General features: G+C 36.1%; 1 protein-coding gene, 1 long non-coding RNA gene and 1 pseudogene across 3 annotated transcripts in view; 1 reads left to right on the plus strand and 2 right to left on the minus strand.

Moving 5' to 3' along the window:
• Window positions 1-25,653, plus strand: part of SPTA1 (spectrin alpha, erythrocytic 1) — an 80,934-nt gene that overhangs the window by 7,664 nt on the left and 47,617 nt on the right. The window contains exons 7-21 of the mRNA XM_039850443.1: window positions 1,987-2,141; window positions 3,067-3,202; window positions 3,303-3,404; window positions 5,155-5,292; window positions 5,887-5,997; window positions 8,095-8,172; window positions 8,320-8,475; window positions 9,610-9,814; window positions 11,196-11,377; window positions 11,830-12,073; window positions 15,910-16,032; window positions 18,348-18,565; window positions 19,372-19,464; window positions 23,627-23,764; window positions 24,987-25,138. Coding sequence (XP_039706377.1) covers window positions 1,987-2,141; window positions 3,067-3,202; window positions 3,303-3,404; window positions 5,155-5,292; window positions 5,887-5,997; window positions 8,095-8,172; window positions 8,320-8,475; window positions 9,610-9,814; window positions 11,196-11,377; window positions 11,830-12,073; window positions 15,910-16,032; window positions 18,348-18,565; window positions 19,372-19,464; window positions 23,627-23,764; window positions 24,987-25,138 — 2,231 coding nt within the window. The remainder of the gene's footprint in view (window positions 1-1,986; window positions 2,142-3,066; window positions 3,203-3,302; window positions 3,405-5,154; window positions 5,293-5,886; window positions 5,998-8,094; window positions 8,173-8,319; window positions 8,476-9,609; window positions 9,815-11,195; window positions 11,378-11,829; window positions 12,074-15,909; window positions 16,033-18,347; window positions 18,566-19,371; window positions 19,465-23,626; window positions 23,765-24,986; window positions 25,139-25,653) is intronic.
• On the minus strand, window positions 8,124-25,648 carry LOC120592722 (uncharacterized). 2 transcript variants are annotated; one of them, XR_005650200.1, is made up of 4 exons: window positions 25,609-25,648; window positions 23,601-23,922; window positions 22,785-22,853; window positions 8,124-8,429 (listed from the first exon to the last, which is right to left on the minus strand). It is a non-coding gene; the product is annotated as an uncharacterized LOC120592722 (long non-coding RNA). The 2 variants fall into 2 exon arrangements; XR_005650199.1 differs by lacking the exon at window positions 8,124-8,429 and having other exon boundaries at window positions 20,882-22,853.
• LOC120592760 (uncharacterized) lies at window positions 13,615-13,733 on the minus strand (annotated as a pseudogene).

Here is a 25,653-nt window from a genome sequence, read left to right on the forward strand (position 1 = left end):
TCCAGTTTTGTCATTTTTGCCTCCAGTGATGTTTCAGGCTCAGTTTGCTCTAAGATCCACTTATTCATCTTTCTGGCAACCAGGGTACCTGTAGAGCTCTCCTCCAATAACACAATTCAAATGAGCCATTTTTTGTATCAGCTTTCTTCGATGTACAGCTTTCACATCTGTATATAGTTATCACTAATACAGGGGTGTGGATGATCTTAGTGTAGGTCTCTAATGACACATCTTTGCTCTTGGTGATCTTTTCTAATTGCTGGCATTCCTAATCTCAGCCTTCTCTTGATTTCTAGGTTGCAGCCTCCATTTGAATTGATGACCGAACCTATAGAAGCAAAATATTTAACAATTTCAATGTCTTCATTGTCTAAGTTAAAGTTGTGTATTTCCTCTGTAGTTTGAATTCTTTTCTCTTTTTGAATTCAAATGCAATCCCACTTTAGTGCTTTATTCTTTCAATTTCATCAGAAGTCATTTCAAATTATTGCTACTTTTTGCCAGTAGGATGGCGTCATCTACATATCTTGTTATTGATATTCCACTAATTTTCACACCCTCTTCTTTGAGTCCAGCCCAGTTTTTCATATATCTTTTGCACATAAGTCACATAAATAGGGAGAGAAAATGAACCCTTGCCTGACACCTTAACCTATAAGAAATTATTCTGCCACTTCATATTCTTTCCTGACAGTGGCTTCTTGTCCACGATTCAGGTTATGCATTAGGACAACCAACAACTGAGGCACACCCATTTCTTTCAGAGAAACCCATAACTTTTCATAACCCTTGCAGTCAAATAAAATAAAATAAATTTTAAAATTGAATTTCTTGATTAAAAAACAATAACAAAAATATACCTCCTAGAACGGTTTCCTAATTTCACTCAGGGCCTTGTGGTCAGAGCGCCTTTCCTTCCAGTTTCTTCTTTTGCAGTTGAATTCTGTTTCTTTTTGTTCATCACTCAGTAGGTAAGGGAATAAATTCCTTGTTCCCCTTTTATAACAAACTCAGAGACATTTGAGCATATTACTAAATCTACCTTGGGTTTCTCTTTTGAAAGCTGAAAAATCTCAGTTCCTATACCTAGAGGAGTAGACATAGGCATGCTAGAATTTGGAAAAAGCTTGTATTCTTGAATGATTCCCATACTTACTTCTTTCCCTTTTAACTTTAACCATAACTTAAACCAATTACTCCTGAGCATCTACAGCAGCATCAGCCCACAGGAAGATCTCCACTTGCTGTTCTTTAATCATAGCTCTGTCCTTGAGTCCAGTTTCTGAAAACTGTGTCACAATTCTCCTTCTTTTATTCTTGCTTATTTAAGTCTTTGGTCTTTCTTCCTAATGATGAATAATAAAATCCGATGACTTAATGAATAATGATGATGAAATCCCAAACCCAAGATAATACCTGATTTCAGTTAGATTTAATTAGAGAACTAATGGTTACATGTGGAAAGTCACCATGTTCATAGTTTTACCCTTGTAACTCTGCTACTCAGGAATTGTGCTCAAAACGGTTTATCCTTATTGGTATTTATTGTCCTCCTAGGCGGAAGAGTTTTTCTGATTACCACAATTATATTTACAGAAACAGTATAGAAGGAAGTAAAGGACAGACTTAGGTCTAAACCTTGCTTCTGACTTTTGCTAGCTGAGTGATCCTGAGCAAATAAAATACTTTACTTCTTAGTTTTTACATAAAATGGGACTAAGAATAGTTTGTACTTTATAGTATTATTAAGGGAAGTCTATAAAACAAGAAAATGCATATGAAGTGCTTAGTACAATGACAGACAAAAAGTGCTCAGTAAATTATTATTATTATTATTATTATTGTATATGAACATAAATATATTGATTTAAATATATTACTAAGTATTATTGTTTACAAGATTATTTTGTAACATCTCCTCAATAAAATTTTGCTAGGAATCAGAGTGCTTGGATTTCCCACTATGTTTTTTTTTTCATCCTAAAGGTGAAGGAGTTATGTGCCAAAGCAGACAAGCTGAGGCTTTCTCATCCTTCAGATGCACCTCAGATCCAGCAGATGAAAGAGGATCTGGTCTCCAACTGGGAGCACATTCGTGCCTTGGCTACCAGCAGATATACAAAGCTGCAGGCTTCTTATTGGTGAGGAGTCCCTCTTCTCTATTTTTCTATCTATCTCTACAAGGTTCAGGCATAATACCAAAAACAAAAGAATGAAAGCAGTAAAACAATGAGGGCCCCAGACTTCCTGCCTGCTGAGCAAATGCAAAAGAAATTTTAACTTGCCAAAAGAAATCTTTTGCAGGTGATATAATACTTAGCATGACACCTCCCCGCACCTGCCCTCTTTCTGTCTTCTTCAGTTTGTATAGTTGTAGGATGCTATGAAATGGCTCATGGAGCTAGAAAAGCAGCTAAAGAAATATGAAACTCCTGGCCCTAGTTAAGGAACTGCAAGAAATTTCCAAGCTGAAGAGCATACAAATAAGTCTAGAATTATTTCTTGAATGTGGGTTGGCTTGCCAAAAAACTGGGTAGTTAATTTTACGGTTAGTTGTTAAATTGCCCGAAAATGGTGTTTATCTTACTGTTATGATTTAAATTCAAATGCTGAGCATTTAATTTTTTTGAATTGTTTTTTGTTTTTTATTAATAAGGCTAAGAGTGAACTAAGATACAAGAGGGCTCCTAACCCTACCAATATTCCCTAACTCTTTTCACAAGGTGCTTCCTGTCATTTATGTTATGTGATTATTTATAGGCTTCATTGGGAGTACTCTATTCTGCTTCAAGTGCCTCTGGGATAGGTGTGAACTCGTGATGTTGGAGATGTAATGCCTTTGTGCCTCACCACACACTGGCACACCTACTCAAGGAATACAACCCAGAGAAAAGGATTTAAACTTGTACCACTAAAGGAATAGGGAGTAAATCAGGGAAAGGGGAAGGGTAGGATTAGAGTGAGGAACATATCTCACATTTTAGCTCAACCCAATCCTAACTCTCCATCCAAAGTCCATTTACATCTAGTCTCTCCTCCCTGGCCTTTACCTTACCTTTCCCACAGGTACCAACGATTCTTATCTGACTATAATGAGCTCTCAGGATGGATGAAGGAGAAGACTGCTCTGATCAATGCTGATGAGCTGCCCACAGATGTGGCTGGTGGGGAAGCCTTACTGGACAGGCATCAGCAGCATAAGGTAGAGAGAAAAGTCCTCCCCATTAAGAGGAAAAGGGAGGTGCCAAGAATACCAGAAGTTTTCTTGCTGAATGTTAAGACATTTTGTCTTGTCGCCACAGCATGAGATTGACTCATATGATGACCGCTTTCAATCTGCTGATGAGACTGGTCAAGCTCTGCTGGATGCCAATCATGAAGCCTCTGATGAAGTTTTAGAAAAGGTAATTAATTTAACCAAATTTGTAAAATTTTGATATATATTTAGCTCTCACTTAATTTCACAATAATAGAATAATCTCTGAATGGGAAGAGAATAGAAGTTATATTAACATATTAGTAATATGAACCCAACTTTCACACTGTTTTCTCATGTACAGCTTTAGCCAATTTAGTCATTGAAATTCTTAGGACATGATGTGCGCTTCCTTACCTCTGAATCCTTGTTTTATCAACCTACCTAGTTTCATCAACGTAACATCTACCTAATTTGAAACCTCCATACCATCTTGTCTTGTCACATATGCTCTGTTTTATCACTTTCCCATGCTCATCTCTAGATTGTGAATTCTATGAGAACTGCACCTTATTCATCTTTGGGTTCCCTAAGGTGCCTGGCACAGTGTCTGGCACATGACCGGCAAATTGTATCTTTTCTTCTTTCCTTTATGCAAGCGGTCCTCAACCATTTTGGCACCAGGAACTGGTGCTCCTATGAGCATCTAATGCCTGATGATCTGAGGTGGAGCTGAGGAAGTGATGCTAGCACTGGGGAGCAGCTGCAAATATAAGTTTCACTCACTTACTCACTACTCACCTCCTGCTGTGTGGCCTGGTTTCTAATAGACCACGGACTAGTATTGGTCCACAGTCAAGGGGTTGGGGACCACTGCTCTGTACAATCTCAAATCAAATTGATTCTCCTCTTTCTATGTTTTTTTTTTTCAAATTCGCATTAAATAACAGGAAACTTTCGAACACTCAGAATTCCACTGAATGAACAATCAGGTTTGCCAGCACCCTAACCTCCTGAATCACAGAGACTCACCTCAACCCCCTGACCCCTGATAGAGATTTTTGCTTTAGTCTCAGAGTCACAGGAACTCCTTGGGATGATAATTAAAATTTGCAGGTTTCTTTGCATTTCATTGAATTTCAAGCACAGCTTCCAGTGTTGTGTGATGAATGAGGTTGAGATAACCATAATTTGAATTCCTCCAGTACTCTATGGGATAATTATAGTATGGATTTTATTATTAACGATTTTCTGCCAAAGGAATAGTAGGATCTTAAGTTCTTTAAAACCTACCTATTATTCTGGAATTCTGAGAATTTGTGCTGCCTTTTTAATGGACTTAACACAGAAGCTATGATAACAAGTTGGAATTTCTTGGTAGATGCTTGGGCAGAAACAGAGGCTTTTTGTGGGTTTGATAATGCTATTCTCTCTTTCCTCAATGGTTCTTATTTGCTTTCAGAATAAAATACAAACTTCTGAGTCCGATAATTAAAGTGCTCTATGAACTTGAAATTTATCAAGTGTCCACTTCTTTTAGGATCTGCACTTTTCTCTGGAGCACATTGTACAATCTAACAATTACTTACAGTTATTACTTGCTTGCAACATTATGTTCTCCTACAATCCTAACCCCTCTTCCCCGCCCTCTCTATCTCTGTTTGATATATATACTTTCCATGCTTCTACTCTCTGGGTCTTCTAGTCAAAAGTAATCTTTTTGTTTGTTTGTTGTTTGTTTGTTTATACATATTAAATGTGCTGTACCTCTTTTATGATATTATCCTATTTTTTTTACTACAGTTATTTGCTTAAATATTGAAGCCTTAAGAGACAAGCCCATTTCCTGTTCAATTTTGTAGCTTTCAAAAGGCCCTACATTTGTTAAGTGCTCAGTAATGTAGAATAAAATAATTAATTAAATATCTCCCTTGTACATTATCTCTTCCTTTCCAAAGCTGGCAATTCTTGATAACAACTGGGCTGCCCTGAAGGAACTGTGGGTCAGGTGTCATCATCAGTATGAGCAGTGCTTGAACTTGCACCTCTTCTACCGTGACAGTGAGCAAGTGGACAATTGGATGAGTAGACAAGAGGTAATAAGAGGAGTTCAGCAAGTGTCCAGAAGTCATTTCTTTACTCTTCTTTTGTCACCATGACTACTACCAACACCCTCACAAACACTTCTGAGGTCCTAAGTTTGTCCTAGGAACTGGAGAGTGAACCACAAAGAGAAGAAAGCTCCTATAATTCCTTCATGGACAAATGCATAGAAAAAATACCTAAATACGTAGAAGAGGGATTTTAACCTCAAATGAACATAAGGAAAAATTAATATCAAATTGATAAGAGATCAAGAAGAGAAAATTGTGATGAGTCAGGCAGGGTTAACCAAGAGATTTTCTGGAGGATGTGAGTGGTCTTCTTGAAGCAGCTTTGACTGCTCAGAATAGTGCCTAGATTGGCTGAGAGAATTCAATGTGAATAACCTAGAGACAAAGATGATAAAGTTGTGTGAGAGGTTTGGAAAAAACTCTTAAGCTCTACCTACTCTACTGTTTTGTGATAATTCCCACCTTGTTCCCCAGCTCCCTCACCTCCTTCTTTAGTCCTTGTCTTAGAGATATATCCAAAGGGAATGTTTCTCACCAGTGAGGCACAGCTGAGGTATGTTTTTCTGTCTTCTACAGGCATTTTTGGAAAATGAGGACCTGGGGAACTCCCTGGGCAGTGTAAAAGCCCTTCTTCAGAAGCATGACGACTTTGAAGAAGCCTTCACTGCCCAGGAGGAGAAGATTACAGTAAGAAATGGGCCCTGGTTTGGACTTCATTTCAATGAAGTCAATATCATTTGTATATATCATTTCAATCAACACTTATCCTTAGAATCACTCCTGTAACTATCAGACATTATGTAAGGATTATTTTTAAGAGAAAACATCCCGAAAAACAATAATACTTATTTTTAACAATACATATCTTCTTCTATGAAGCATATTTAGAAAGTTTTTCAAGATTTCATGACATGCTGTTTCGACATGCTCTGCTCAAATTTTGATGAAGTTCATGATTGTCTTTTTTATTTTTTCATTCTAAATAGAAGCTATTGGATACATATTTGATATAGAATTATTTCTTTAAAAAGTTCGAAATATATTTTTTGAAGTTTTTCTTCTCTTGTAGTATCTCTATTAGTTTTCTCTAACAATATTAGGATATCTAAGTAATATGTATTCTTTGCTTTTATTAGCATATCTTCATTTTTGTTCTTCTCATGTAATGCTACTACAATTTTTCTGTGAACCTTAAGTTACACTGTCCCAGAAAAATTGGCCAACATATAAGCAGGGCTCAGAGAAGTGTAAGAAAACTTTATGGGTCAATATATTGTATGTCTTTGTCTCCTAAGATAGTGCTGGTTTAAACTCACATATATGCATACATACCACCACCACCACAACAACAAAAATAACAATCAAATTCTAAGTCTTCCCTGTTAAAGTTTAGTCAATACAGAGCTTAATATCATCCTTTATTATTACATACACTTATTCTGCCAATTCTTATCGATAAAAGCTAAAGGTATAAAATAATTTTATTGTTTATAAAATACTATCATTCATTTTAGATTATTTTCTCATTCTTATTTAATTATCAATCTTTACCTCTAGTAATTTTGGGGGGGCAGAAGGTGGGTTCTGAATAAATATGAGTACAAATTTATCTCTGCAATATTGGACTTCTCTCTTTATATAGCTGGAGATATAGATACAGGTATAAATATAAGTACATGTAATAGATGAAGGTTAAATAATAGAGGTAGATATATACATACATAATACATACATACATGACGATAGATAAATGATAGACAGATAGATGATATATAGATGATAGATAAATAGATGAAAGATAGATAGATAGATAGATAGATAGATAGATAGATAGATAGATGATAGATCAACTGGGCATTGGACATGGCTATGTCAATATAGTGCTTGTCCATGAAGATTTAAGAAGAGATCAATATTCACCTTTCAGTAACATCAGAATTCATTTACTATAACCAAGATATTAAAAATATTATAGCATGCTTGGAATGCTCTGAGCCTTTTGAATAGCCCCAGGCTTAGCACTGGTGCCAAGTCTAAATCTACATCAAACTGGTGAACAGCACTCACCCCACTCTGGTGATTTGGTAAGAATTCCCAGCCCCAACTCATGCACAGTTAGAAGCTTTACCTATGGCTGGTATTGGTCCACGCTGCAGTGTTTCTTGGACAAAATGCAGGGGTCTGCAGGCTCCAAGTGAGCAAGTGCTGGTCTCAGTGTGACTTGAAACTTTTGCTGAGTGAATCAAATGGCCATTTTCAGATTACAACAGGGCACCACCTAATTAGCCCCACAAGTGGCACAATCAAAGGATGTTCTTGGCAGGTAATAGAAGCCCCTGGGGCAAATCCCTCTCCGTGGGGATTTGAATGTCAAATTTAATTGAAAAGTAAAAATTAAAAATAGAAAATTAGCTATAATGTAATTTCAGGCTGAAGTTTATCTTCCAAACTGGACAGGAGGAAGAATCCAGACATTGTACACTTGAAACAAATATAATATTGAATGCCAACTGTAATTAAAAATTTAAAATAATAAATACAAATAAAAGTATGCAAACAGATGATAAATAAATTTCTGTTAATTTAAAAATATATATATTGTGGCATGGAGAGGCTAATTGATTTGATAAGGTCTATATTTTGAAATACGATTTATAACAAATCAGAAGTAAGCACTTCTCCTATGTTACCATGCTTACTTCTTTGAACAGCTATTCAAAATGTGAGCAATACTCAGTTGTCACTGAGGGAAAACAACTCTGTTTTATTTATTTATTTTTTTAGACATTAGACAAGACTGCAACCAAATTGATTGACAATGGTCATTATGATTCAGAGAACATCGCTGACATCCGAGATGGGGTATGTTCAAGGGCTCAGATGTGTGTCTGCCTGTCTATGCACCAAGAGTCAAGGGAATTGTTGGGGGCATGATAACTAATGTGGGCAATGATTCTCAAGTGTCCATATTGAGTTTTGCTGACAATGAGTTTGCTTGTGGTTTGGCAGCTATTGGCCAGGCGAGATGTTCTACGTGAAAGGGCTGTCACACGACGCAGATTGTTGGAGGATTCGTTGCTTCTGCAGCAATTGTATCAGGACTCAGATGACCTGAAGAACTGGATCAACAAGAAGAAAAAGTTGGCAGATGATGAAGATTACAAGGTAGGCAGGGTTTTCCAGTCTAGGTCATATTCATCAGGACTTAGTTTCATAGAGCTTTCACAGTCTTAGAGCTGAAAGGACCATAGCTGATAAGCCTCATTTCATAGATGAGGAGACAGAGTCTCAGAGAAGGGCAATGACTCCCCTAAGGCTATATATCTAGTTAAGAGCCAAGAATTTTGTTTTTGTATAGCCTGCTCCCCATCACCCCTTTACTCTGACACAATTCCCAATGGTGCTTAATCGAATGAGGTAAGGAAGGGACTGTTCTTTATTTAGCTATTTCTTGTCCCTTTATACATATTCAGCTCCACTCTGCACTCTTATAGTAGAAACACATTGTATCTAAGCATAACATACATTCAAATTTACTGAAAGTTACTTGGAACTGAAAAGTAACTTGTATTGGTATAATACAGACTTACACAGTTTTGCAGCTAGAAGGGAAGAGCTCCTAATTTTACAGATGAGAAAACCAAGAAAATGAATTGTGAAGTCAATTGTCTTAAGTTATCCCATTATTAACAAGGCAGTTTAATGTAAAGGTTAGAGGCATGAATTCTCGAGAAAGTAAACCTGGGCTTAAAGTTTTTCCCTCTTCTATTTTAGTTTGTTACTTTGGGAAATTCCTGAATTATCATTTAGTCTTAAATGTATACCTCCTATCCTTTTGTTCTTATATCTTTATAGAACTATGAGAACTATTACCTTATCTGTAACTTTTATTCTATAAAACTCAGCACTATATGCTTATATTCTTTAGAAGAGTTATGGTTCCAGTGAATTTAGGGTAAACAGATCTTTTCTATATGGGACAAAAGGTCGAATGGTACACATACTAGGACAGAGATAAAAAGTTTTTATCTTTCATGACAGCTCTGATTGCTATTTCTTTCATGGAGTGTCATATTCAAATGATCTTCATTTTATTTTGTTCTTTGGATTCCATGTATAAGTGGGTTGGGGGACTGGGTTTCTTAAGCATTCTCTGGCTTTATACTTGGACAAGTACAGTTTCTCCCTTCTATCTTTTTATTAAAGTTAAATTTATATGAGAAATAACTCTTGTCCTCAACATGTTTGCCTCTCATTCTTCAAGTAACAGTTTCCTTTTATTTTTTCATCTTGTGTCAGGATACACAGAACTTGAAAAGCCGGGTTCAAAAGCAGCAAGTATTTGAAAAAGAATTGGCAGCTAATAAGATCCTACTCAATAACCTAAAGAAAACTGGCCAGGAGATGACTGAAGGAGGCCACTATGCCTCTGACAGTGTGGCTGCTCGTGTTAGTGAAGTTGAAAGCCTCTGGAAGGAATTGCTGGAGGCTACAGCACAGAAAGGTTAGAAAAAGAGGTTTTATTGAAAGGCTAATGCCTAAATTCTGAAACCTAACATTTTCATCTTTACCATCTTGAATTTACCTGGTGACCTCTATGAGAAGAGATGCTATTCATTTTCTTCTCTGTTTTTTCTTTAATGGTCAAGAAATTTTAAATTCATCACACCATATATTTATACAATTTTATGTTTTCTTCATGTATGTAGATTTTTAAAACTAAAACTACTTTTTTTCCCATTTTTTCACATTTTTTAATTTTTTTTTTTGAAAATACTTCAGGAACCATGAATTCTATATTGTCCATACACCTTAAACTACTGTCCTTAAATTCAGATTTACATATTTTAGTTCTCTAGACATGACAATATAAGATATTATAACCCAGGTTAGTAAATTGGACATTAAAAGACTGTCGGTACCACATGTAATGTTCCTATAATATTTTGTTTTTATAAATAGGGCTTAATGACTTGTTGCTTTTTTCACCTATCTTAAAGTTTTCAGGCTCTGCTGTAGCTCTTTAAAAATGTTTTATGTATCTACTGGAATATCTACATACATATAACCTCACCTCTTACTGTAGACAATCAATTACCATTATTCACACAAATAACGAGGTTCTCTTATTAATATTTTCCCAATATTCTTTTACAGATGATAAACATTATCTGTAGATATGATTCTGCCCTGGTTATAGAAGAGATACTGATTTTATTGGACATCATTTTGATATTTTGGTTTAGGGAAAAAAATCCAACTTGACTGTAACAATAAGAAATCACTAGTACTCCCTACCATTAGGAGATACAGTAATTGCTTTGCAGAAATAATAAAAATAATTGCTATAAAGTCATAGAATAAAGTTTGTCTGAGAACTGTGTGCACAATAAAGATATTTTCTGGAAAAGAAAATTCTGAGGCATGTCTTGTGATGAAGGCCAGGCACTAAGAGGGGGGCTAGCGAAGTTCTGAGAACAACATTATAAAAATACACTTCAAAATCTCAAACTGAGAGAACCCCAAGTTTTATACTTCTCTTGGAAAGTGAGGTGTTTGGATTTGAATCTCTTTGAAAAAGAAGTCTTAATAGAGAGCAAGGAATTACATATGAAAATACCCAAGCTGTTTATAATCTAACACATTCACTAGGGAAATGAACTTATTGTTTATATTTGTTTTGAGAATCATACTGTATTCAAAAACAAATACTTTCAAAATCTACATATTTAAGGTAATTTCTTGTGTAATCACAGATATTACAGTTATATTTCCCCCACTGGAATATCAAATTATTATATTGATCCTTAAGTTGATGGAAGGTATGTTATTATATAATGAGGAGCATTTATGGTACCTATCTTATACTTAATGTCTCCTCTCAGGGACCCAGTTGTATGAAGCTAATCAGCAGCTGCAGTTTGAAAATAATGCAGAAGATCTGAAGTGCTGGCTAGTGGATGCAGAGAGGCAGGCTACCTCTGAGGATTACGGGAAAGGCCTAGCTGATGTACAGAATCTACTCAGGAAGCACAGCCTCTTGGAGTCTGGTGTGGCTGCTCGTCAGGTTTGTTGCTAGCTCTTTGACCAGTTGTAGACCATAACACCTGCATATGCTCTAAGCAAATTCATAATAATAAGTAATTATTATTAAAAGAGAAGATCAAGATACTAAACGTAAAAATTCAAAAATTTTAGCTGGTAAACAACTTCTTCCCAATATTTTCTCTAATCTAGCCATTCTTGTTGCCTGGTATCTCTTGTAAGAATCCCATGGCTGTAGTTCTGGTTTCTCCAATTTCATTGTCACGCTCTATAAGTAGGTTGTCATTTCTGAAATATGGCTTAAAAACTACTTTCCTATAAATAGTTCTCTTAGCTTGATGAAATGATCTTCAATGAGGCAACTCCTCCCACTCCATATCATTGATTTAATTCGATATCCTAACACAGTGAATATGGGAACTGATTCTCTCCATGGTCTCCCCACACCAAACACCCATTTAATTTCTCTCTCAGGATCAGGTAGACATCCTCACAGACTTGGCAACATATTTTGAAGAAACAGGCCATCCTGATGCTGGGGATGTACGGGCAAGGCAAGAGAACCTAGTGTCCCAGTTTGAAGCCCTAAAAGAGCCACTGGCTACCCGGAAGAAGAAGCTCATTGACCTTCTTCGCCTACAACAGATTTGCAGAGACACAGAGGATGAGGAAGCCTGGATCCAAGAAACAGAACCTTCAGCAGCTTCCACTTACCTTGGTTAGTGCAGCCTGAGAAAGCTGAGTCATAAGGAATACCCCAAGGTCTGCAGATTGTTTGAATTTGCACTCAGATTTCTCTCCTACACTCATAAAAATGTTTTCAATCTTCCGTAAGAAGATTTTAAAAAAAACCTCATAATTAAAAGTTTACCTTCTAAACCCAGAAGTGGACAGGGCCATGAAATTAAAGCCTCTGGAAAGAGCTAGACTGCTCAGATTTTTGCTACTTGCTTTAACGTAAGTTATTGCCAAGGTCCTTGGCTGAGCAGCCATGGTTAGTGTCTGAGGTACCAAGAGGTTTGTCTATATTGTCAGGGGCTCCCTTTTTTTTTCTTCTAATTTCCTTCTGTCATAAATATTTGACTCCCTTTACCCCTACTTACCTCCGCCTTTCCCCTCCCCTCTGGTAACCACTAATCCACTGTCTGGGTCTCTGTCACATTTACTTGTTGTTTTCAGTTTTATATCCCATAGATAAGTGAAATCATGTGTTTCAACTTTTTCTGTCTGTCTTATTTAGCTTAGCATGATAATCTCAAGATTCATCCATGTTATTGCAAATAGAATTATTTCATCTTTTCTTATGGCTGAGTAATATTCCATTGTATATATGTACCAATCATGTATCAAAGGACACTTTGGTTGCTTTCATGTCTTAGCCACTGTGAATAATGCTGCATTGAACATCAGGGTGCATATATCTTTGCAGATAAATGTTTTCAGTTTGGGGGAGTAAATGCTCAGAAGAGGGATTGCTGGGTCATATGGTAATTATTTGAGAAACCTTCATACTGTTCTCCACAGTGGCTGTACCAATTTGCATTTCCAGCAGCAGTGTATGAGAGTTCCTTTTTCCATACAACCTCTCCAACCCTTATTATTTGTCGTTTTGATGATAGCCATTCTAACAGGTGTGAGTGGTATCTCACTGTGGTTTCGATTTTCATTTCCCTAATAAGTAGTGAAATTGAGCATCCTTTCATGTGTCTGTGGACCAATTGTATGTCTTCTTGAGAGAATTGTCTATTCTGGTCCTCTGCCCATTTCTTAATTAGATTTGCTGTTGTTGTTAAGTTACAACTTAACAACATATATTTTGGATATTAAGCCCTTGTCGGAGACGTTGTTCACAGTTATATTCTCTCATTTGGATGATTGTCTTTTTGTCTTGTTAATGATTTTATTTACTGTGCAGAAGGATTTTAGTTTTATATAGTCCCATTCATTATTTTTGCTTTTACTTCCTTTGCCTTTAAGGTCAGTTTTATAAAATCTTTTCTAAGTCCAAAGTCCATGAGTTAAGTACCTAGATTTTCTTCTAATGGAATATTATTCCAGGTCTTATTATTCAGGCCCTTGATGCATTTGAGTTCATTTTGGTGTATGGTGATAGACAGCAGTATAGTTTTATTTTTTTTTTCATATGGCTTTCTTTTTTTTTTTTTTTAGACAAGGCAACCCTTGGTTGACCTCACAGATTACAAGGAACTTGTCAGCTCACAATCCCTTATTTTTTATTTATTCATTTATTATTTTTTATGCCTACAGCACCTGGTCTTCCTAGGTGGTCTCCCATCCAAATATTAATGAGGCCTGACTCTGCTTAGCTTCCGAGATCAGACGGGATCAGGCTTGTTCAGGTTGGCATGGCCGTAGACAACTTTCCAAATTTCTTAGCACTATTTTTTGAAGAGGCTTTCTTTCTCCATTGTATGTTTTGGCTTCTTTGTTGAAAATAACTTGCCTGTATATTGGGGTTTAGTTCTAAACTTTCAATTCCATTTCATCGATCTGTATGTCTGTTTTTCTGCTAATACCGTACTTCTGTATTATTGTCCTTTGTAGTATAATTTGAACTTAGGCAGAGTGATACCTCTGGCCTTGCTTTCATGCAAATCTGAAGATTTTTTGTTTTATTTCTTTAAAAAATTCCATTGAAATTTTTATTGGAATTCAATTAAATCTACATAATGCTTTAGGTAATATGTCATTTTAACTATGTTGATTCTTCCAATCCGTGAACCCTAATATCTTTCCACTTCTTTGTGTCTTCTTTAATTGATTTTAATACTGTCTCAGTTTGAGTGTATAGTTTTTTCACATACTTTGTTAAGTTTATTTTTAGGTATTTTATTCTTTTTGTCACAATTGTAAAAGGATTTTTTTTTTTCTGAAAATTCATTGTTAGAGTATAGGATCACTATGGATTTTTGAACTTTGATTTTGTATTCTGAAACTCTTATTGTATTGGTTTATTATTTTAAATAAATTTTAAGTGGATATTTAGGGTTTTCTATATAGAGAATCATGTCATCTGCAAAAAGTGACATTTGATTTCTTCATTTTCTCTTTGAATGTCTTTTCTTTGTTTTTTCTCTCTCTCTCTTTTTTTTTTTTTTTGGCCCAATTGCTCTAGTTAGGCTTTCTAATATTGAATAACGGTGGTGATAGAGGACACCTTTGTCTTGTTCCTGATCTTAGAGTGAAGGTTTTTAGTTTTCACCATTAAGTATGACATTAGCTGAGAGTTTGTCATATATGGTCTTTATTATGTTAAGGTACTTTCCTTCTATACTGATTTTGTTAAGTGTTTTAAACATAAATAGATGTTGTATCTTGTTGAATTCATTTTCTGCATCTAATATGATCATATAATTTTTATTCTTTATTTTGTTTGTGTAATATATCACATTAATGAATTTGCCTATGTCAAACCATCCCTGTGCCCCTGGGGTGAAGCCCACTTGATCATGATGTATAATGTTTTTACTGTGTTGTTATATTAAATTTGCTAGTATTTTGTTTAGGATTTTTACATCTGTGTTTATAAGAAATATTGGTCTATGGTTTTCTTTTTGTGTGTGTTATCTTTACCAGGTTTTTGTATCAGGGTAATGACCAGAGGGCTCCCTTTTCTAACTATATGGGCTATAGTAGCAGATAAAGTACACATTTTCTTCATTTGGAAGCTATTAGTTCATTATGTCAGTACCAGGACACTTGTATTGAAATATAAATACAATGCATATTTACTATGCATTTACTGGAAACAACTATGAGAGGATGGACAATGGTGACAGTGGAGGACTAGTCTGGGAAAACTTCCTAGAAGAGAAAAGATCTCTTTGAAGGGTGGATGGGCATAGACATTTTCTAGAAAGACATTTAGTGTGAAGTATAGAGAAGGAAATTTTGGAGAAAAGAGAGATAAAGTGTGATAGGGAGACAGGAAAGATGAACTGGGGATCTTAGAAAATGGAAGAAATAAACAATATGTATTTATTATGTGCATGTTAATGTTAAGCAATGAATGAGGCACTTTATTAAGTAATTTTTTGTCCATACCAACAAAACTTTTATAAGTAATTTATAAGTAATTTTTGTCCATACCAACAAAACTTCAAAGCTAGTAACATTGTGCCACTTTTATGGTGGAAAAAACCCTAAGTTTAGAGAATTTAATAACTTCCTAAGATGTGGAAATGAGAAGTGGAAGATACTGATTCTTATACCACAGTATTCTGAAATAAAATTGGTTGCATAATATTAGAAGTTTCAGTTGTAGAGTTACTTGCCTTTCTACCTATCTTTCAAAGAGAATAATGATTTATTTATTATTTTTTTGTCCAAAAATGAATTGAATTTTCTTAGTATAAGGAGGCAAGGAGAAAAACAAAGCTAAGCAGAGTAAAATCAGACAAATGCTACAAATTTCAGGAAGCCCATGTAATGATTAAAATCTCAAAGGAAAGAACTTGTAGCTCCAAGGGTTACAGGAGTAGAGTTACTTTACACTAGAACAATACAATACCTTGAAATTATTTTTCTCTGTAGGAAAAGACCTGATTGCCTCCAAGAATCTTCTGAATAGACACAAAGTCATCCAGGCTGACATTGCCAGCCATGAGCTACACATACGGGTGATAACAGAGAGGGGAAACAAAATGGTAGAGGAAGGTATGTATGACTCGGATCGGATTGAACAATAATCTTTTTGCCAAATTTATAAGGAAAGTCTGTTCAACCTTAGGGCCTCAAGGGAATTTAAAGATCTGATTCACCTTCTCATCCAATGCAGAAATTTCCCTTTGGCATTTCTGATAGATACACTGTTTGTATATTCTAATAATAGGAAGCTACCTACCTCATTAGCTGGTCATTTCTATTTTTTTTTATAGGGCCAAAATTATTAAAATAATTATCCTATTAATCAATGTGATTTTCTGTAGAAGTTACAGATTTCAGAATTTAAGTTATAAAACTCAATAACATAAATCAGATGCTTTTCCCATATGGGAACTTCAAAACCTGTAAAGACATGTCTTAGATTCCTAATATTTTACAGTCTTTATTGTTAACAGCACAATTTCTTTAGATAGTCTCAATGTCTCTCTTCCTCCTGGTCTCCCATCTTCAGAAATCCCTACTGCTTAAATATAATGTTCAGAATCAAACATCGTATACAAGGTGATTTAAAAGTAAATTACTTATAGCCAGTATCAAACTATCAAAAGTATGGTTTAAAATTCAGATTGCTGAACAAACGTTCAGATCTTAATTGAATGATTCGAACCTAAATATGTTTATTTGGGATTCCTATTTTACTATAGGGACTCTTTTTTTCTTGAAATCTCTAGCTGTAATTGTGGATTTTATCTATTGTTCTTTTCAATTCTATCATTTTTGTTTCATGTATTTTGATGCCCTATTATCGCATGCATACACATTTAGGCTTGTTATGTCTTCTTGATGCATTTAAATCTTTAGCATGATTTAGTTCTCTTTTAACATGATATAGTCCTCTTTATCCATGATGATACCCTGAATGTTACATTGTGCAACTATAACATAGCCATTCTGTCTTTGATTCATGTTTGTGCAATATGTATTTTTTCATCTTTTTGCTTGTATTCTGTTTTTGTTCGTTTGTTTGTTTTTGATTTTTTTTTTTGGTTAAAGCAGATTTCTTATAGAAAGCATATAGTTAGACTTTGTTTTTATTTTATGCGATCTGGTAATCTCTCCCTTTTAATTTGAGCATTGAGACAATTTACATTTAAAGCATTTATCAATATAGGTAAGTTTAAATCTAACATTTTGCTATTTGTTTTCTCTTTGTCCATTAGTTTCTGCTTTCTTCAGATTAATTGTATATTATAATTTCATTTTAATTCCATATTTGTTTATCAGCTATAGTTCTGTGGTGTGTATGTGTACATGCATGCATGCATATGTTGTTTCTATGATAGTGATTCTCTAATTTTTGTTTTGTGGTTTTCATAATGCTAATAAGATGTAATTTGCCTATTTCACACTCAGTCTTTTATAAGTGTACAGCAAAGTCTTCTGGAGTCTACATGATGTGTGATAAGGCCATTGCTCTAATGGTTATGAAATATATACATGTGTATTCATTTTAAATTTTTCTGTTTTGACTTTAAATATGATAACTATCCATAGATATTACCATGTAAGCAAAGCTTAAAGGGGTTCCCAATAATTTATAAAATTATAAAGCTATTTTTGGAGGAAAAATTTAAGAGTAATCAGTCTAATACTCTGGGGGACCTTTCTACATAGCTTCAAAGCTCTATCTCTGTGTAGCACCTTTCTTTTCAGTATTCTGTTCCACAGACTGTAGCTGTATTGTCTTCTTCCAACCATGATATCTGTCTCCTCACCTCAATGTGACTGCTAGTTCTGCAGTTCTTAGCACTACAGCCTAGGAACTGTGCCAGGCATAAACTGTGGCTATCATAGGACATACCTCTTTTTTTTCCCCCCTTTTCTCAAAAGTCACAATTTTCTACCTATTGTCTGAAAATCATTGCACCTTACAATTCTGTTATCTAGTTGCTTAGGGGCGGAGAACAATTTCTATAGTACAGAGGACTTTATGGGAAGAAATGAAAATCTGCTGAATTTTCTGTTTAGTCTAGAGAATACATGTTTTTGGAATTTGGAGCAGTACCTACTTGTAGGTATTTTGCTTTCATGTCTGTATAACATAGAATGTAACACCCAATTAACCACCATACAGACACACCTACACCACCAAATATACACCCCCTATCCACACTTAGCATCTATACTGATGCTTAATCTCACCTATGGCATTCCAATTCCCCGATGAAACTTAGGTAAAATGTCACACTGAGTACATGCAGCATCATCCTCATGCCTCTCTTTCTCTCTTCCAGGTCTTCAAAAGAATTGAAGTGTAGTAAACATTAATGAGGGTAACACTCACTTTTTCTATAACTACTCCATAGGACACTTTGCTGCAAAAGATGTGGCCTCTAGGGTCAAGAGTTTGAATGAGAATATGGAGTCTCTTCAGGCTCGAGCTGCTAGACGGCAAAATGATCTTGAGGCTAATGTCCAGTTCCAGCAGTACTTGGCTGATTTGCATGAAGCAGAAGCATGGATTAGAGAGAAGGAACCTATTGTAGAAAACACTAACTATGGGGCTGATGAAGAAGCAGCTGGGGTAAGGCAAAATTGGTGATGGACATTGTCTAGTATTCACCAAATAGTACCATATTAGATTGTGGGACAGTTACAGGTTCTGTTAGATTATTTGGAGGTTCCAGAATGATAGCCTTTGGACTTCATTTGCTAGAATACCTTCAGAGCTGGCAGAGATCCAAAAATACATTTTCCTAATCCCACTAAAACCCATAGATTCCCTAGAGATTATCTAAACTCAGAAAGGCATGACCAGAGATCCATACCTGTCTTGGTCCCATCTTAAACTTCCCAGAATAAACTTGAGATTTCACAAACCAGCCATGGTTTTAAGATACAGTTATCTTAAATACTTTAATAAAATAAAATCAGGCAGACATATCGGAGCAAGAAGAAAATCAAAGGTTATATTATCTTTTATATCTATTTCTTTGTTTTATTTGTTGTCCTGTGGGAATACAGTAGAGTATTTCACAAACTTTCAGCACTAGAAATAATTGAAATGAGTATCTAAAGTTACGCTGTTTCATCCTACAAAGTAACACTATCAGCAGCACCCTCTTTCAGCTGCAATGGGTGTTCCTAAAATGTTCGTGCACTTTTCACTTCGTATTGAGTGAAACAAATATACTGAAATTGTTATTAATTTTTTAACTCCTATTTTCTTGATACTTAAAATTTAGGGTTAAGTCTACGTTAAATAGAAAGTGTCTTTCCAGGATGTTAGGAGAAACAGAAAAACTTAAAATTATGCTTGAAACCTTTCCCCCAAGATGCTTACTGTTCTTTCTGTTTTGCTTCCAATAATCTTTCCATCAACAAATCCAGGCTCTTCTAAAGAAGCATGAGGCCTTCCTAGTGGATCTTAATGCATTTGGAAAAAGTATGCAAGCTCTACGAGATCAGGCAGAAGTCTGCCAGGTAAGAAAAACTTAGAGATGACAAGAATCATGATTTTCACAACAGAGGAAAATAAATTCTCTTTATTACTTTTTTTTTTCTGTAACCCAGGAAACAATCACAAAGAAAATAATAAGTTCTATAATTCTTATATGCCAGATTGTAGCATCTTTGTACATCTACAGAAGTTTAGTCCACAAGAATTTCTAGATAAGTGTTGTATTTTGGTTTCCTCTTTTCTTCCTTTTATACTTTCAATTTTCTTTAACATTTCATTTAATTGCATTTCTCCTTCTTGATAGATATGTAGTTATTGCCATATTGTTCTTCACATTTTTTATCTTTTTCCTCTTCCCCCTCTTTCTCTTCCTACTTCTCCTCCTCCTCCTCCTCCTCCTCCTCCTTTTTCTTCTAGAAATCTGTTTAACATTTCTCGTTATATTGGTTTGGTGGTAATAAACTCCTTTAGCTTTGTCTTATCTGGGAAGCTCTTTATCTATCCTTCATTTTTAAATGATAACTTTACTGGGAAGAGTAATCTTGCTTGTAGGTCCTTGCTTTTTATCACTTTGAATATTTTGTGCTAATCCCTCTGGCCTTAAAATTTCTGTTGATAAGTCAGCTGACAGTTTTATGGGAGCTCCCTTGTAGGTAACTGCTTTTCTCTTGCTGCTTTTAAATTCTTCGTCTTTATTAACCTTTGACATTTTAATTACAATGTGTCTTGTTGGGGGCCTGGGTTAATTTTGTTTGTAACTCTCTGTACTTCCTGGGTTTTTATGACTATTTTCTTTCAGGTTAGGAAAGTTTTCCATCATTATTTCTTGAAATAGGTTTTCAGTCCTGTTATTTCTTTCTTTTCTCCTTATAACATGAATGTTGTTCACCTATAACATGAATGTTGTTACACCTGATGTCTCAGAGGCCTCTTAAACTTTCCTTTTTAATTTCTTTTTTTTTATTTCACTGTTTTAATTGAGTGTTTTCTGCCACTTTATCTTCCAAATAGCTGATTCAACTTGATCCTCTGCTTTATTTAATCTACTTTCGATTCCTCTAATATATTTTTATTTCAATTTAGTATTATTCATTTCTGACTGGTTCTCTCTCCATGTTTATGTTTTTATCTCTTTCTTGAAGTTCTCACTTACATCAATGAACATCCTTATTACCAGTGTTTTGAACTCTGCATCTGGTAGATTGTTTGTCTTCATCTTGTTTAGTTCTTTTTCTGGAACTTTATTCCGTTCTTCAATTTAGGATATGTTTTTTTCTCTCTCCATTTTGGCTGCCTGCCTGTGTTTGTTTCTATGTAGTAGGTAAGGTTGCTATGTCTCCCGGTCTTATGTAGTGTGGCCTTATGTAGTAGGTGTTCTATAGGGCCCAGTGGTGCAATCTCCTTGGTCAACCGGGCCAGGTGTTCCAGGTGTGTCCCTTCTGTGGGGTGTGTGTGCTCTCCTATTGTAGTTGAGTCTTGGTTGCTATATGCACAACAATGAGAATGACTGACCCTGAGGCTGAATGATCGTTAGGACTGACCACAGTGGAGGACCTACTGTGCAGGTGCTGACCCTAAAGAGTTGGATTTACTTTAGCAACACTTGGGTGCCTGATCAGTCTGCTCTCTGGATATGTCATTTGTGGAGGTGGTTGTGTGGTACTCTGATGGTCAGCTTCGGACCACCAGGTATATTGGTTCTGGGGCCCTTGGGAGGGGCTCTGGTGCAGGCCAAGTCCAGCCACTACCTGAACCCTGCCTGAGAGCACTTAGTATAAGGTACAAAGTGATCTGCAGATGGTTGCCACCTGTGCTGTGCTTAGGGTGCCTGGGAGAGGCTCAGCTGTGAACCATGGCTGGTGGGTGATAATGGAAGGCTTGGAGCTGCTTAGCAAGAGATAAGGGGCATGCTGAGATCAGATGCTGCTTGTTTGAGGCTTGTGAACATTTGAGAGATTTTAGGAACGTCTTTAGATGAGACAAGAGCAGGCTGTTTGTATGGAAAAGCCAATGTAAGTGGCTTGAGTCGGCCTGCAGGTTGTGTAAAGTGGGGTCTCAGGGAATCACTAGGGAAGGGTGAATGGGATGAAAAGTGTTAGCCAGGTTATTGGGATCTCAGATATGGTGCCTGCTGATGAGGCAGACTGGGTCATGGGAGGGCTTAACAAAAGAATAATGGATTCAGCCTGCATTTCTGTCTAGGAGGAAGCTGTTCCTCTAACCCTTCCCGTGAAGCTCGACAATTTAGTTCCTCCCTGTGTATTTGTAGCACTTTTTCAGCTGCTGCCCCAGTGCTGGAGATCAGAGCAAGAGAGTCCCTCAGAGAGTAAGTTTGTGCATGAGTTCTTTAAGAGGAATGCCTGAAACACCAGCAGCCTTTGGTCTCACTTGGCAACATCTATGCTGGTTTCACAGCCAGAAGTGATGGGGACTTCTTTCCCTGGCACTGGAACCCCAGGCTGAGGAGCCTTGTGTGGGGATAGGACTCTTCAATCCTCAGGGGGTTACCTCTCCACACAAGATATCTCTCCCAATTTTTAACTGCCACACATGGGTTTGGGACCAGCCTGTGTCACATTCTCCTCTCCTACAAGTCTCATTTTGGCTTCTTTTGCATGTCCTTAGTTGTAAAATTTCTGTTCAGCTAGACGTCAGGTGATTCTTCATGATGGTCGTTATGTAGTTTAGTTGTAATTTTGAGGTGGGAGGAGGTGAGCACAGCCTTAACTACGCCGCCATCTTAACCAGAAACCCTTATTTTCTTTCTTCCTTCCTTTCCTTCCTTCCATCCTTAGTTTTTAAACCAACGTTTATTAAATATTTACCATGTGCAAACATGAATAAAAGTTAATCTTGATTTGTAGGAAAATTATGGTCTGTCAGGGTTTCAGATATTTAAACAAGTAAGTGCATATAATAGATATATGAACAGGAAAAGTGATTTCAAAAGAAGGAGTATTTCATTTTCTTGAAATAAGAGCATTGAAATATTCAAAACTGACTTATTGTTAACAAAAAAAGGTGGTTTACTGTGCAGACAAGGAGGAGAAGAACCTATCTAGTCAATAAGCTATGAGAGCAAATAAACCAGAGCACAAAATAATCAAGTGTATTTGCAAGATAAGAAATGCAAATGGTTGAGAATGTGAGAACGGTTAGGATGCAAGGTGAAAAGGGGTGTTCTGAAGAGTGATGAAGCTAGAAACAACTAAATGATATAAGCATCTCCTGTGTGAAGTAGAAGAGGGAAAAAAAGAAAAAAAATACATTCATGGAATTCTTTCTACTGAGAAAGAATTCTCTGAATTCATATATTGGGAGTAGACAAAAGACATAGACTCACAATGTCAAATCAATATACATTGGCAAAGCTTCAATGTTGTGCCTTCACCAAGCGTTGCACAATGGCTGCCTAAAAAATAACAGATGGGTTTAAACATTGCATGTTATGAGGAAACATAGTACTTGAAGAACATAAAATCAGTGAAATCTGTAAGGGGAGGTACATCTTCAGCTCCAGTCTGAAGGTATAGGTCATTATGTATGGAGGGGGTGATGTTCTATTTTGTTAAATCTCTCAGAGATATGATATTTGCAGAAAGTAAAATTTAGAGGCTACCTTAAAAACAAGTTGCCTGCTAAAGAGAGATACAAGATATTTTATCTAAGTTCATGTTCTCAATTTTTAAGATTCTGTGGCCTTTTTTGTGTTTTAGATAATCCATGTCTAAAAAGAAAATTCACAGTTTCTTTATACAATAATTTATAGGTCAAGGAGTTGGAAAGATTATTAGTGGAGGCCCAGTAAATGGAGAAGGTGATGAGAAATAGGGTCTTTAACTTTCTCAAACAATATTCTGAAATGTTGATGTGTATAATCCTTTATTACTTGCTTTGAGAACTGATGACTTAGAGACTTTAATATTTTTCCAACAAACTACATACTCATTTGCTTACTCTGTGTTCATATTGCCCAGGCTACCTGTCCTCTGAGAAGTGTTAGGGTGGAGCAATATCTCTGAAAATGGCATGTGATGATTTCTCAGTTATTGGCAGCCATGCAAGAGATTCTAGCTAGAGGCTCCTCTCACCTCTCAGGCCCAAGGACAGCCTCCCACTGTTAGGTTCTACAGAGAGATATTTCCAATGGGTGACTTACATGGTCTACTTCCTGTTTTTGTTTAGCAACAACAGGCTGCACCAGTGGAGAGAGTGGCTCGAGAAGAGAGAGTTGTGGCTTTATATGACTTCCAAGCCCGCAGCCCCCGAGAAGTCACGTTGAAGAAAGATGATGTCTTAACTCTGCTCAGTTCCATCAACAAGGTGAATGCCCCATCAAATCTTTTCTCCATCAACAAAGTGGTTCTTCCAAAGTCATTTCCCAAACTTGCCAGATATCCAACATTTTTCTGTTGTCTCTCTTAAATAACCATAATTTATTGAAAGTACCTTTCCTCCAGATATTGTCTAGGATGTTTTACCTATTTGAATTAGAATATTAATTACAGTTAACAAAATGAATATTCAAAGATCTTAAGTAATTACCCCATAACATACAAGCTATGAATGGCTGTTCTGTAATATTTAGATATATTACAGGATTAAATTGTCCCTTTCTTTGATCTCTTTACTTGTTTCTCTTCTGTGCCAATATTCCTAGTGATGAAACAATTGTAGTTAGGCTTAGGAGGAGGGTGATTGAAGAGAAGTCTTTGTCAACCTGGTTATCTTTGGATCTTATTCCTGTAAGAATGGTGACAAAATATTGAGTACAATTTTAAATATGTATTTTTATAAGAGCTCAAGTAATTTTTTTTATATTCTAATACTTAACCTCCTAAATAATTAGGAAGAGAAGAAGAGAGTTTGAAATATTGTTACTCTGAGAGGAAGGAAAATTTTAGAGAGGCTAGATGTTTCATTATTAAATAAGTTGTGTACCAATCCCTCTTTCTCTTTGCTTAGTCTTCTTCATTTCACCACATTATTCTCTGAAGAGATTAAATCCAAAGTGCTTATCACTGCTCCACACCCAAACACTCTCTGGGGATAAAGGTGACAATTAAGTATATAGTATTCACATAAGTGAATTTCAGGGCAACACAATTTTTAGGAGTTCTGGGAGAGGGATAAGGTGAGAGTTCTTGTACAATATTGTCATACACAGGCGTTCTACTACTAACAAGCCCAGTTTGATTCAGCCTTCGTGGGTTTTGTTTGTTTGTTTGTTTTCTTTTTTATTTCTTGTGGACAAAATGCCCCAGAGGAGAACTATTTTTAGTTTTTGCAAACCTTGTCAAAGTTAAAGGTCTAACATCAGCTATGTCAGATTCCTTGATTTTAGAGGCTTATCTATGAAATTCCTGCAACTCCATATTTATGTTCTTTGTAATACTTGAAAATTATATGTCCCCAATAAGTGATGGGTTTGCTTTTCTTGGCTATCAGCCTGTGGCTGTGCTTAGAGACTGAGGAGAGTTGAAGCCTCTCTTATTTGTGGTTTTTCCAAGAACTAAAGAAAGAGTTGGGATCTGTTCTCCCTCAGGACTGGTGGAAGGTGGAAGCTGATGATCACCAGGGTTTTGTGCCTGCTGTCTACATCAGGAAACTGGCCCATGATGAGTTTCCTATGCTTCCACAGCAGCGGCGAGAAGAACCAGTCAACATCACTGAGTGCCAGGAACAGATTGAGAACCAGTAAGTTCTTGAGCCTGGAGAACTGGACAGGTGTTTGGCCAAACATTTCCTATTAGCCAGAGTCACTTCTCATGACTGCATCTGTTAGTTTAAAGATGCCTTGAAAATTCATAAGTATTAAGAGCTGAAAGTAAACTTAGAGTCCTTTAAATATTTTAGTTTTTATATAAGGAAAGGGAGGCCAAGTACCATTAAGTTAATCACCCAAGGTTAACAGTTAATACAGTCATGTCTTCGGACGCCCTGCTCAGCATTCTTTCAAGGTTATCTAAAGGTCTTCTGACTTTCATATGAATTTTGTTTGCTATGCCAGGCTGCTTCATATCCAGTTGTCAGCAGGCATGCCAAAATTTCTGTAGAAATTTTTTTGGATGTTGCCAGTCACACTATTGGAACATTGACATTTTTATTATTTTTAAATGGAACATTCTGGGTTTGTCTCTCTGCTCTTAATGCTATTTTTCTTCTACCTTTATTTTCTCCTCTCCTTTCGTGTACTTCTTTTGATTTCTCTC

This window comes from Pteropus medius, unplaced genomic scaffold (genome assembly GCF_902729225.1).
Source record: "Pteropus medius unplaced genomic scaffold, Ma_sr-lr_union100, whole genome shotgun sequence".
Lineage (NCBI taxonomy): Eukaryota > Metazoa > Chordata > Mammalia > Chiroptera > Pteropodidae > Pteropus > Pteropus medius.